Below are 13,409 nucleotides of genomic sequence, written 5' to 3' on the forward strand. Positions count from 1 at the left end.
GCGTAAGCTGCAACCACAAGGGAAGTATTACTGCGGGGATGGAGGAGGGGTGGGGGGGGGGCGATAAGGAATACGTCGGAGGAACATCCCATCGAAAGAACGTTACAAGGTAAGAAGTAACTTGTTCTACGAAGGGATTGTGTCCTCCGACGTATTCCTCATCTTTGATAGACTCCCATAGCAGTGGCATGTAATTGGAGGTGGGAGTAATAATGTCATGTATCCCTTTTAGGAATGAACCGAAAGTAATACGGCTTTGCCAAATCTGGTCTCTTGACTAGTGGAGGAATCCAGGTTGTGAAAGTTTGTGAATGTATGTGCGGACGACCATGTGGCATCCGCACATATGTCTCGGACCGGTACCCCTTTTTGGAGGGCTGAAGAGGCTGCGATACCCCTGGTTGAATGAGCCCTAAAATTTTGGGGTGGCTCTTTCCCTGCCAGTTTGTAACATTCCAGAATGGCCAAAATAATCCACCTGGAAATGGTCTGTTTTGTTATGGGTAGTCCCGACTTGTGACCCGAGTATCCTACAAACAGTTGGTCTGCTTGCCTAATCCTAGCCAGTAATACGTCGGAGGAACATCCCATCGAAAGAACGTTACAAGGTAAGAAGTAACTTGTTCTTCTCTTAGGTCCAGCACACACCATCTTATGTGGAGTGCTGGGGAGTTACTTAGTAGCACCTTATCCTACTATCTCATGTAAAAAACAAGTTACCCTCATTACTTCAAATGGCTGGTGGCAGTGGTTTTATTTTCCTACCATTGTGCCTTTTTACTGCAGACTGAACCCTCAGCTGCAGTACAGAACTCATTGGTGACCATTTCGTCAAAATGACCCTACTTGTGTTTTTTTTCTCGCGTTTTCTGTTTGTGAGGTCTTTCTTGTGTTTTACTCTGCGTTGTGCCCGGTTTGAGCCGTTTGTTCATGCCTTTGGCAGACTTCAGCCCTGAAGCCCACCTGGTTCCAGTGTGTCTGCGAGGGCAGGATGTGGGGGAGGTTCCCGGAACTCCCCTGTCCTTTGTCTCTAGGAATGCCTGAATGCAGCCATGTCTCTAGGAGTGCCTGAATGAAACCAGTCCGAATTGGCTGGCTGTCCTTGTAGGACAGCCACCTGCTGTGTGATTTGACGGCATGGGCTGTGCATGAATGGGAGAAACCTGCTTAAAATGTGAGGGTTTTGGGGTTAACTGCAGTCGACCACTGGAGAAACACCCGATGAAGAAACAGTCAACGAAGTTTGCTGAAGCCTCCTGGACATTTGAATTGCCAAGAGAAGCCCTGCTTCTGTGTTGAAACTCCTTTTTCTAATCAACAAGAGAAGCTCCAGAAAGGACGACTTCTTCCCTTGGGTTAGTGGGACCAACTAACCTTGAGACTAACTCCACTGGACCACCTTCCCCGACTGGCTGTACTTCTTCACTGCTGCAGGAACCAAGTGCCAGGGGTCAAGAAAACTTAGTCGAGCACAACATCTGAAATCAGTCCAGGAGTCGCCCAAGGACCCTCCATAAGCAGGACAACATGAGCTCTAGTCTCCTCGCCAGAGTGCAGGACCCAAGGAGTGAAGGAAGCCCAACCGGTATCTGAGATCCGTGGTGGTGCTGTTTACTTACTGCTGAATCCGTGAAGTGCTGCTGAACTGGAAAGAGCCTGAAGCTGCCAACGACCTCCAAATTGCTGCTGCAGGAACCCTTCAGACGTCCTCCCTCTTGTCCGCACGACTGAGGCTCAGGAACCCAGGGTCTGCATCGCTGCAACAGGACAGAATCCAGCTGGACCACTATTCTTCGAACCAGAGGTACTGTTTAGATTTTGGTACTTACCTCAGTCTCTTTGGCTGTGCTCTTAGTTGAGATTTGCATTAGCTGCTTTTGAGAGTTGATTCCAGCTCTTTTTGCACAGCCTTTACAGCTTGTGACCCTACTAGTGATTTCAACAAACTCTCTAACTTTGTGCAAGACTCTTCATTATCTAAGTACCACCTGAACTCTATAGACTGTGCTCCAATTGACTTTGGCTGTCCTGGCTCCCTGCAGGCTCTTCTAGCCCATGGACTTTGATGATTCTGTCCCTCAGAGGTGGTAACTTGTTTTAGACTGTTACTGCTGGCATAAGCTCGTCTAGATTTCATTGGGAGATTTAGTTGTCCTCGTGTATCTTGAGAACCTGTTTAACCTTTGTTTCCTTCCTTTAAACTTTCCTTTCTGCAACTTCAGAATCTGCAATGTATAACTAGTGGCATGTAAATGCCATTAATTAATGTCCTTGTGAATGAAGTCCCTGCCAGGCGTAGTTAGTGTGTAAAAAGCACATCCAAAGAGTATCCACTAACTTGTGCTGATTCTTAGAAAGTATTTTAAAGTATATTTGATTGCTATATATCTTGCCTTTTTGTAAACAATGCTTATTTAAAACTAATGTTAAATATTTATTTATAACTGAAACCTTGAGTGTAAGTGTTATTTGGCTACTTGTATTTACGGATTTCATTTGTACAGCTCACTTGTACCCCTCTTGAGATAGCCCTGGCTTCTCAGTCACACTACCAACTTGTATAGTACAGACCTATACCAAAAGGTGGGTAGAAAAGCACAATGGTAGTAAAAATGTAACCACCAGCCATTTAAAGCAGTGAGGATAAGGGGATGCTAAGTAACCCCCCAGCACTCCACATAAAATGGTGTGCTGGACCTACAAAGAGAAAAGGTAAGTAAAGTCAATTTCACCTTACTATTCTTGGGAAAGGTAGTTCACCCAAGAAAAGGTATTTAAACCTTATGAGAAATCCAAAGGACTTCTCTGTGACACGCTCTAAAGGTGCTTTGTGCTGCCATACAAAAAGCAGATGCCTCTAAAGTTTGTCAGAATCCAAAAACAGTGAAAACATAAAATCCAAATCATGGAAAAACGAATGAGGGAGGGAGAAAAAGGTCCCACTCACTATAAATTTAAAAGTCCCAAGTCCAGCATAAGAGTTGGGGGGTCTCTGTTGAAGCGAATTGGCACAGAAATTAAAATGTCCCCCCACCCCACCCCCGCCCAACGGTGATATACATTTGATATATTTCTTTGCGTTTATTTTAGCGCACAAAACCATGAGGCATCCAGGCGCTAGTTACAGAAAGTGTGCGTTACATAGTATAGTTCACAAAGTGAAATGGTACACGTATGGGTTACAGCGTAGCTCAGTCTCACCTCATGGTGTGGGGGACTGTTTCAGACACGCACAAAGGCTTGAGACAAAATGGGAAAGCAAATAAAGGGTGGCGCGGCCTCACCTCGGTGTGGGGGCTGCGGGATGCATGCAAATAGGCATAACGTAGTATGATTGAAGCCGTCGCAGAGATCGTTGGTGGCAGGATGGAAGAGCGATGTGTGCAAGGCTGTGGGCTGTAGAATGGAAACTGTTCTATATATTAGCAGGGGGCTCCCACCCACCCACGTCTTTTTATATTTTTACACGATGGACCTCATTACAAGTTGGGCAGTGCGGGTAAAATGTGCTGGTAATATGTATACCGCTGCAGTACCGTACTGCCAAAATATGTTGGGCGTTAAATTGGTGGATTCACCTCCAGCTATTAGCTGGAGGTGAATCGGCCACCTTTCTGCCAAATTTCGACAGAATTCTAGCCAGCGGAGTTACCGCTGTGGTAATTCAGACAAAATCCCACATGGGGAACTATGGACTCCATGGTGGCTAGCACGTCCACTTGTAGTCCGTTAGTAATACTGCCGGACCAAGTGGCGATGATGGTAATTCTGTTTGCTACCTCGGCTGATATACTGCCGAGATACCACCTTACTTATGGGGTCCAATGTGTAAAATGTCTTTCTGCATTTGTGGTGTGAATGGGCTAAACAAGATTTTTGCTGGTGGTCCGGTATGTGTGAAGTGGCGTATAGTTGGAAATACATGGCAAGTAGCCTAATGTATGATATTTATGCTAATGATTGTATTTTTTTACTTGTGATGAAAGTGAAATTCGGTTTAGATAATGTTCTACACTATTTGTATGTTTGTGTGTTAAAATCAATTGCAGCATTTTTGTACGTTTATCAGTTGTACGGTTTTATAACCCCCAGTATTAATATTCGAAGACTTGATCTCAGCAAAACATTAAACATTCTAATATTGCTCATTTTTCATGCCTTTGGTCATTCAGGTACTGTGGCAGAAGGTGCTCCAATTATTCCAATCTCTGCCCAGTTGAAGTACAACATTGAAGTAGTCTGTGAATATATAGTGAAGAAAATTCCTGTGCCTCCCAGAGACTTCACATCCGAACCACGGTTGATAGGTAAGCTTATCTATTGCAGTTTCCAAATGTACAAACATTGGCTCTACATAATGTCTTTTTCGGACAGAATTATTCACATTATAAAATTGTTCATTGTTGGGGTAAGATTTTCATAAAGGTGAATAATCTTCCTGACCTGTGTCAACCCCAGAACCTTTTGCTTGGTCATGGTGATTATTTGACCTTGTTCCTAGGTGAGTAGGAATCTTCGGATACGCTTCAACACCCTCCCCTGCCCCCCCCCCCCCAGTATTTTACTCTTTATGGGTGACCTCTTTTTATGTCTCTACGTAGTGTATGGTTGAAGTTGGTTTCCTACAGCTTTTGGGGGTAGGCTGGATTGCCCCATTGGGCTGCCCTTTATAATTTCTCTCATTATATGCTGGTTGAACTACTGTTCCAAGACGTAAAGAGGGATTATCATCTCCTTTATATTTAGTTTGGGGGGGGGGGGTTTGGGGGTGAGCGTACAATGTATCCCTTTCTTACTGTGAGAAACTCATGGTGGCAACAAGTAAGACAGACGCCAAGTGATCACAGTTCAAGGGTGTTAATTGAACAATTCATTCTGTATACAGGTTGGAAAAACGACTATTCTAAACCTAAATCTAAGGTGAGAGCAAGCTTCGTCCATCAAATGAAAATAAGGCACTCCTAGTCGCGTTGTCAAAATAAAAGGGCCTATACTAAAACATATTGCCAGTCCTCACAACTAATACAAAAAGGGGTGTGGGATAGTTCTCAAGAAAAGAAGTGTTCTCAAATAATTTCGGGATGCAGTATCCTGGGCCTGTGTTCCTCACATTTTGGACACTCTGTAAGATGGGAGCATGGAGCACAGTCACGTGCTTTTCCAGAACGAGACTGTTTCAATGGCAGTTCTCGGGACCGTCGATGGAAAAGACCTGACTTATTGAACTAACAAAACAAATAAACAGTCTCTTTTCCATGGGCTTTGGGTGACGACTTTCACCCCGGGATTCCCCTCTTCTGGGCGCAAATCCCTAGAAAGTTCTTTTAATATCAAGACCCTGGATAGCTGTTATTCGCTTTCGAGCGCCTCCCTGGTGTCAAGATGAAGTTCCTTTTAACACATGACAATTTGTTTCCAGTGTCACTGGGTGATGGGTTTACCCCTGGGCCCCTCCTCTTATGGACGCTGACCCTTCTTTACTTTCAACCTACGTTCTCTGGGTTCACTAAGGCTTCTCTTTTGCTCACAAATCTTGATGTCTTTTCAAAACCGTTCTAGTGGACATCCCTCTGCTGTGTTCACTCTTGTCAACACACTGTTTCCTTGCACTTCAGACTTGCTCCCTTGTCCGCATCTCTTGGTCGGGCTCATTGTTAGAGAAAATTCTCATAAATGGTTGATTTCCCTTAACTACTGAGTCCCTCAGCAGCTTTGCTGGATTTCTAGGATTAGTTTTTTTCACCTGGTAAGAGTGTGAGCCTTTTTCCCACTCTTACATGTGGTCCTACTTTGTGTGTGATCTTGGGCACTGGAGCCTCACCTACTCCAGGGCACCATATTTTTCATGTGTTACACAGCACCTTCAATGCAGTGACTCAGGGTTGTCTTTTAGACTTCCCACCGACTCCATTTTCTGTGGCTGACGACAGTCCCCCAGAAAAGGGTAAAGTTGCCATTAACTTTACCTTAGTCACTTTAAACCACAGACCCAGTACACCCCATCTTCCATGGAGTATTGGAAAGGGTTAATTCTGATCCCTTTTTGTCTGTGCCTCTTGGGGCGTTGTTTCGCTCCCTTTACATTAAGACTTGGCTGGTGGCAGTGGTATCTACCCTAACATTTCTACCGCGATTATCTTCTATAAACTTGGTAATGTTTTAGGCTATTATATTAGCCTCAAACATAAACCCGCTTGACCAAATACATTTTATTTTGGCTCCGGCCGGGTTTATTCGCCATTTCTTTGCTAGCCTTTATCGTGTTTTACTCTGCGTGCCAAACCAGGTTTGGTCCCTTTGTTCATCGCTTTTTCACAAGAAAGCCCTCCTTTAGGCACCTGAGAGTCTGGGTAGGCAGGATGTGAGGGAGGGTTTTAGGACCCCTGCCATGCGTTCCCATGGTAATCAGTCGCACTCCTGTCTGATTGGCTAAGGGGACTGGCCTTGCCAGGCCAGCCACCCTACTGTGTGATTGACAGCCAGGCTGTATGTATGGGGGAAAACTGCATAAAAAGCAGGTCTCTGGGACTGGAAGAGCAGTGTCACTGGAACAAAAGAACCAACAAGGAACTGGAAGAAGAGGACCCCTACACCGACTGACCCGCCTGGTGAAGCCCTGCTGCAGGTCTGAATCTCCAGAATCTGACGACAGAAGCCCCTTCTTACCTTGAGCTGGTGGGACCAACCAGTTCACCCAAACTGCAAGCCAGGACCCCTCCTCTGGTCGAATTCGCTGTACAGAGCTACAGTGGGCTGGATAGGAAGGTCGGACCCTGATTGGGTTTTAAGGAGCGCACCTTTTATTTGTTGCTTTGCTCTGCTGCTGGTTTCTTCCCTGGCTAGCGCAGGACCCTCCAGTCTACCTACTTCTGATTAGTCCAACAGACGCTTTAGGAACCGTGAGCCTGCAGGAACTGCCAGGAACTTCTGCTACAGCTCCCTCTGTTATAAGGTACTGCGCAAATCCGGTTTTGTGTTTCGTTCACCCGCGGTGAAAGTGCTTGAAATCTTTCTCCAATCCGAGGGCTTGTCCTTCTCTTCTCTTTGAACTAACTTTTCTACCAACCAACCTTATCCGGAAACCGTGCCACAAACTTTACTGCGAACTACCCTGAACTGTATTATCTTGAGCAAAAGACTTTTGAACCATTGACTTTGGCCCTAAGCCTTTTCTATCTGATTTTATCATTGTAGTCTCTTGTTCGCTTGCCCTGATTACTTACCTGTTCGTGTGGATCAATTTCTGTTAAATTTGGTCTTTCCCTCCCTTTTAAATTGCTGGAGTGCCATTTTGCTCCCACTTCATTTTGTGAGCTTAACTTGGCTGGAATTTAAGGGAAGGGAAGTGGTGTGGTGTATTAAGAGTGATTTGTAGACTGCTTATAATAGTGTAATGTTATACAACTGAAGAGTGAAATAAATGTATATTCTTTTACTTGAAAACCTTGAGTCAGTGTTTGCCTGAATCGTAGTAATTGCTGTCCTTTGTAACTATTTGATACTGCTCACTTAGTCTTGAGATAAGTCTGGCTGCTCTGCTACCGCTACCACTTTAACTATGTAGTACAGGCTTGTACCAAAGGTGAAATTGTACTGTCACTTGGAGTCTTAATTGTGTGTGGTGTGCCCAAAGGGTACTGCATATAATTCTGCCTAACACTCTCTCTTGCCAACTTCACATTAGCTTGTATTTGCAGGAATCATTTGCCTTTCTCACTGGTGTAGATCAGTCTTTCGATTGTGCTGGGATTTTACTAGACCTTCTGTATGACCTCTGTGACCTCTTTTGGCGACTCTCCTAAGGCCTTCTGCTACCCATAGTTTTACTCAGATGGGGGTCGACCAGTGTGTCTTTAATTAGCACACGTGGTGCTGGTTTTCCCCTCTGCAGCTGGTATCCCCTCTTACACTCTTTACAGTTCATTAAACTTGGTTCAAACTTGTCACTTTGCACTTATCATTCAACACAGCCTGGTTCTTATCGCTTCTCCCCTCAAGTCACCGGCTGTGATTAACTGCTTGGCTTTCCTGAAGTCCAGGCCGGTACCAGGGGGAGCTCCCCTCGAATCTGCTCATCGGCATAAGCTTGCCCTGTGTACCGTTGACATCTGCTGCAAGACACTCGTGCTATTGTTAAATGTCTTGGGCTCTCTTCCACAAAGGTTCTGCGGGCCTGGGATGAAAAGGGCAAAGTCACTTCTCACCACTTTCTTGATTCCTGCTGCCTTTCTCCTTATCTTGAACTGCTGCGCCTGCCTGCCGTTGGGTGTGTGATCCTGATCAATTGCTTGACTTTGCCTGGCCCTTGTATTGGGACATGTCAGGTAAGCAGCTCTGGTGTTAGTCTGTTGTCCTTTATGTGGTAAAGTGTTTGTGTCGGAAAAGGGGGGGGCAGTGTTAGGAAGCATTGCATGCAGTACCCCCTGGGACCACCACATACAATCAGGACTACAGGTGTAAGCAAACCCAACCTTTTGGTACAAGTCTATACTACAGTTTTGTGGTAGCGAGCTGAGCAGCCAGGGTTCTCTCCAGAGGGAATGTGAGCAGTACAAGAGGTTACAGAGGTCTTAAATTACAGTGGTTCAAGTAGACACTTGCACGCAAGGTTTCTTGGTAAAACACTTATTTATTACACAATCATTTAGAAAACATTCACTAGAAGGAGGCAACTTATTATATTCAGACCTCAATAACAAACCAATGTGTTTCTCTCTCTGAGAAAGTTGCATTTAGAAGTGTAGCCAATAGCCTATGTGTGTATTTAGAAGTTGTGCCCAATAGCCTCTCTGAGAAAGTTGCATCTAGAAGTGTACCCAATAACCTCTGAGAAAGTTGCATTTAGAAGTGTAGCCAATAGCCTATGTGTATTTAGAAGTTGTGCCCAACATCCTCTCTGAGAAAAGTTGCATTTAGAAGTATACCCAATATCCTAATAGTCTAAAATAATCAAAATAATGAAGAATCTATAATTGTGCCTAATAGTCTAAAATCCATTTTATACAAAACTGAATCTTGCGGTAGACCAAATACCACCTCCTGTGTACAGTCAAATCTAGAAGTGTACCTAATACCCTAGAAATGTATTAATACCCTGATATCTCGGTGTACAGTTGAATATAGAAATGCATCTAATAGTCTAATATCATCTCTGTGCAAATTGAGCTTGAAGTGTGCCTAATAGCGTGCTTCTACTGAAGAACTACAATTAGTTGCTACATTCAACTTCTCCTTAAATAGCTTACCTATCTTCCAGCTTACTAGAAGAATCCCAGCTTACTAGAAGAAAGTCTACCTACAACATAGCAGTGCTGTAGCTACAACCAAATAGACTGCCTAACTAGCATAGCCTAGGGTCCAGCCACACCTCAAAACGGCCTAATATCTGCCAACTACTACAACCCCGAAACCAAGACTACTCACAGCCAGGAATTTAGTCTAACATATAAAGTCCAATAAACTTAAGTTTCGACCGAGACCACACCTAACAGCTCGTACTAATCGTGAGTGAACCCACTCCAACAGAGTCTGTCGGGAACGACCACTGAGGACCAGCCTTGCGTCCCGGTGTGCCATCCGTCCCGTACCCCCCTTCCCAAATCACTGCACCCTCCGTTGCACTCCCGACCATTCCCCTCTCCAAACACCAAGCTAGAGTTGCACGATGGCGAGCCAACCACCCTAAGAACACTCCTCTCCCAAACCCCACCACCGGCCAGCCCACGTTAACCATGCCCGCCCCCTCACTATCACAGTGGACACACCTTGCCCTGCAAGCATCCACCCCCCGCCTTGCCCACAAACCCCCACCAGCTTCCCCCACCGAACACTCCCTTTGCCGTCCCTAAAAACTGCACGCCTAGCCCTAGCAAGAACCGAAGCCGCATCCCTCTCCCCTTCAAACCCCCTTCCCTCTCTCACACTCCAATCGCAACAAAGAAACTATAAGGGAATCGCACCTGGTCCCCCTCAATCTGTCAGCACTCCTCGCCTCCTTTGTCTCGACCCACCTCCACTTTTCCCCAATCACCTCCGTCCCTCGTAGCTTCACCTTTTCTGAAACCCATCTCCCTTGACTTCTCACAAACTGTAATGGAAACTCCTAACCGCCCACACCCCACCCTCAATTCCCCCGATCCAAACCCGATCATCCAAACACACGTAGGCACCCAATCCCGCCTGAAGCCCGCCAATTCTTCTGCTCGCCCACTATACCCACCGATCATCACCACCCCCTCCCTCTCTTGCCTCCTCTGTCTCCGCCACTGCCCCCTTCCGCTCCAGCCCCGAGACCAACCTCACCTGTCAATGTGAACTGCATCCTATTTAATGTCCGATCCGTAGCAAAAAACAGATTTTCCATCTTTGACCACCTCGCCTCTGAAAAACCAGATCTGGTTTTCATCACAGAAACATGGTTCTCTGATGACTTCGCTCCAATCGCCAGTGAAGCCTTTTCCCCCCCCGACTACTCCCTCATACCAATGAACCGTCCCTCTAGAGGAGGGGGGAGTAGCATTCGTCTTCAAGGCTCTCTTCCACGCCTCAATCATCGACAACCAACCCTCCATTCCGTCCTGCGAATGACTCCTCGTTGAAATGCTCCCTCTCCCCGTCGCTCTCGCACAGCTTCCTAATAATCTACAGGCCCCCAGGCTATGATAGACAATTCGCAAACAACCTCTGTGACTCAATTGCCACCCTTCACCTAAACCATCCCAACCTCACCCTTCTTGGTGACTTCGACATATGGCTTGACATCCCCACCAACCCTATGACACACTCTGACGGTTTAGACGTAATTAACCTCCAACCCCACTTAAACGGCCCGACTCACTATAAAGGACACACTCTTGATGCTCTCTTTAGCTCCAATACCCTGATTCATTTAAACACCCCGCCCCACCCCCCTGTCCCCATCATCTGGTCCGATCACTTCATTTTCTCTTTCGTCATTCGCTCACCCAACCCCACTCCCGTACTCTAATCTGAACCACCTAATATTTGCAAATGCTGGAAAAAACTAATAATCGTCCCGGACCTAGCCGACGCACTCCTCCAATCTCCACCTCCTACCAGCCAACTCATTAAACAACTAACCCCTGATACCTTTGGCTCAACGCATCTCTGATGCGGCTTAAACCCCCTTGCAAACCATCAACCCGCCGTGGCCTTTTCCCCAGATGGTTCACTCCTGAGTTGAAGACCACTAAACAACTATATAAATACCTAGAACGCAAATGGCAGAAAGACAAAACCATGGAGAACAGGGCCACCTTGGCCAGACACCTCCATCAGTACAAGGCCGGAAGGCAAAAAAAGCCCACTACAACTCCCGAATACTAAACTGCAAAAACCCAAGCAAGGAACTCCACAAAATCATCTCTGAATTCACCAAACAGGCTTGTACCACGACCGTCCCAACCCCCTCACAATCACTGTGCGACTCGCTCTCCCTCCGCTTCTACACCACGGCTCTCGAAAGAACAAATACTCTAGCCACCAAACTGGCTCTCTTACATCCACCAGGCAATACTCGTCGCCCTCCCCCCCCTCCCCCTTCCCATAGCGGCCAGCCCACCAGCTGTAATCACTACGCAACCAACCTTCGAATCCTTTAGTCCAATATCACCATAGCAATTTCTCAAACTTCTATCTGCCCGCAAACCATCTGGCTCCTCGCTGGACCCTTGCCCGGCCACAACCCTCAAAGAAATGTTCTCTTCCACCTGCGCAGGAGAACACGCAAGATCATCATTAACGACTCCCTTTCCTCTGGTATCTTTCCCGATGCATTCAAAACGGTTCATGTAAAACCGCTAATTAAAAAACCTTCCCTTGACCCTCTCCAGCCCAAAAACTACTGCCCCATCTCGAACACCAGATTCCTTGCCAAACTCATTGACCGAACCGCCTACTCCCAACTAAATGCCTTTGTCGAAGCCAGCAATCTCCCAGACCCCGCACAATCAGGTTTCAGAGCCCGTCACGGAACCAAAACCACCCTAACCTCTATCTGGGATGACCTTAAAATGACAGCAGGCGCCGCGGGATGCGCTGCTCTAATCCTTCTTGACCTATCTGCTGCCTTTGACGCAATCAATCGCTCAATCCTCCTAGACCGCCTCCACTCCCTAGGAATTCGTGGAGCCGCTCTTAAATGGATAGCTTCATTCCTAAAAGATAGGTACCAAATAACAATACTCTCCACCTATACCTCCCAAGCCTGACCGGTCGACACAGGAGTCCCACAAGGAGCATGCCTATCTGCCCTCCTGTTGAATCTACTTGATCACCCTCCCTCCAATAGTTCGCTCACACAACATCCTGTGTTACAACTACGCCGACGACACTCAATCCTAAAACTAATGAACTCAAATCCCAACTCCTGACCTGACCTCCTGCCTCCTCGACATAGAACTCTGGATGACCCAAAGCCACCTCTTGTTAAACCCCTCCAAAACGGAAATCCTGGTATGTGGCAACCCTGAGCTGCTTCCGCAACCACTACCCTGGCCATCCGCCATGGGCAGCTCACCAACCCCCCTGCAACTCAGGTCAGAGTCAAGGATGCACCCAAGATTTTTCACTAACACCCGCGCGCCAAGTTAACGTCTCAAAATCCTGCCACTACCACCTTAAAACCCTTAGGCGCATCTTTCCATACCTCTCCTTTCCTAACACTCTCAGCGATCCAATCAATCGTTATGTCAAGACTGGACTATGCAAACCCCCTATATCTCGGAATCCACGCGTACCAACTGAATAAATTCCAAAGGGCACAAAAAGCGGCAGCTAAATTGCTACTTGCGCTTTGCCCAAGAGACCACATCTCCCCAGCCCTTAAGACGTTGCACTGGCTTCTAGTAGCCCGAAGGGTGACCTTCAAAACCTTATGCTTTTCCCATCGAGGACTGCATAAAACCGGACCTCAATATCTTCAAGACAAACTAAAACCCTACCACACCACCCTCGCACCCTAAGATCAAGCTCAGCCGGCCTCCTAGTCATCCCCAAGACAAACTCAGATTATGCAGATCAGCATTCTCAGCCTTGGCCCCCACCCTGTGGAACTCACTCACTCCCCCCCCCACCACTCCCCTCCCACCCTCACCCCAATCCGCCAAACCGAGGATTTAACATCTTTCCACAAACTGCTGAAAACCTGGCTTTTCCCCTAAAACCAACTGGTAACCAAACTAACCCAAACAGACAATCAGCATCTCAACGACCCCAAATCAAACTACCTGAGGCGAGAAATTGACAGCTAATGACCCCGAACATAAACTAGAAGGACAAACAGAATTAAACGAGTAAACTAGATCAAAACAGTGAAGTGGACAATAAAAATAAATCCTAGGGAAACTTTAATGGGATGTAAACTGCTGAAACGCACATAATGCATGAGG

At 46.5% G+C, this 13,409-nt stretch overlaps 1 protein-coding gene across 1 annotated transcript in view; it reads left to right on the forward strand.

Annotated features, from left to right (window-relative positions):
* EIF2S3 (eukaryotic translation initiation factor 2 subunit gamma) overlaps positions 1–13,409 on the forward strand; it is a 339,722-nt gene that overhangs the window by 183,079 nt on the left and 143,234 nt on the right. Inside the window, exon 7 of the mRNA XM_069637284.1 lies at positions 4,173–4,307. Within this exon, the coding sequence (XP_069493385.1) occupies positions 4,173–4,307 (135 nt within the window). The remainder of the gene's footprint in view (positions 1–4,172; positions 4,308–13,409) is intronic.

Source organism: Ambystoma mexicanum, chromosome 7p (assembly GCF_040938575.1).
Source record: "Ambystoma mexicanum isolate Mex_15411 chromosome 7p, UKY_AmexF1_1, whole genome shotgun sequence".
Lineage (NCBI taxonomy): Eukaryota > Metazoa > Chordata > Amphibia > Caudata > Ambystomatidae > Ambystoma > Ambystoma mexicanum.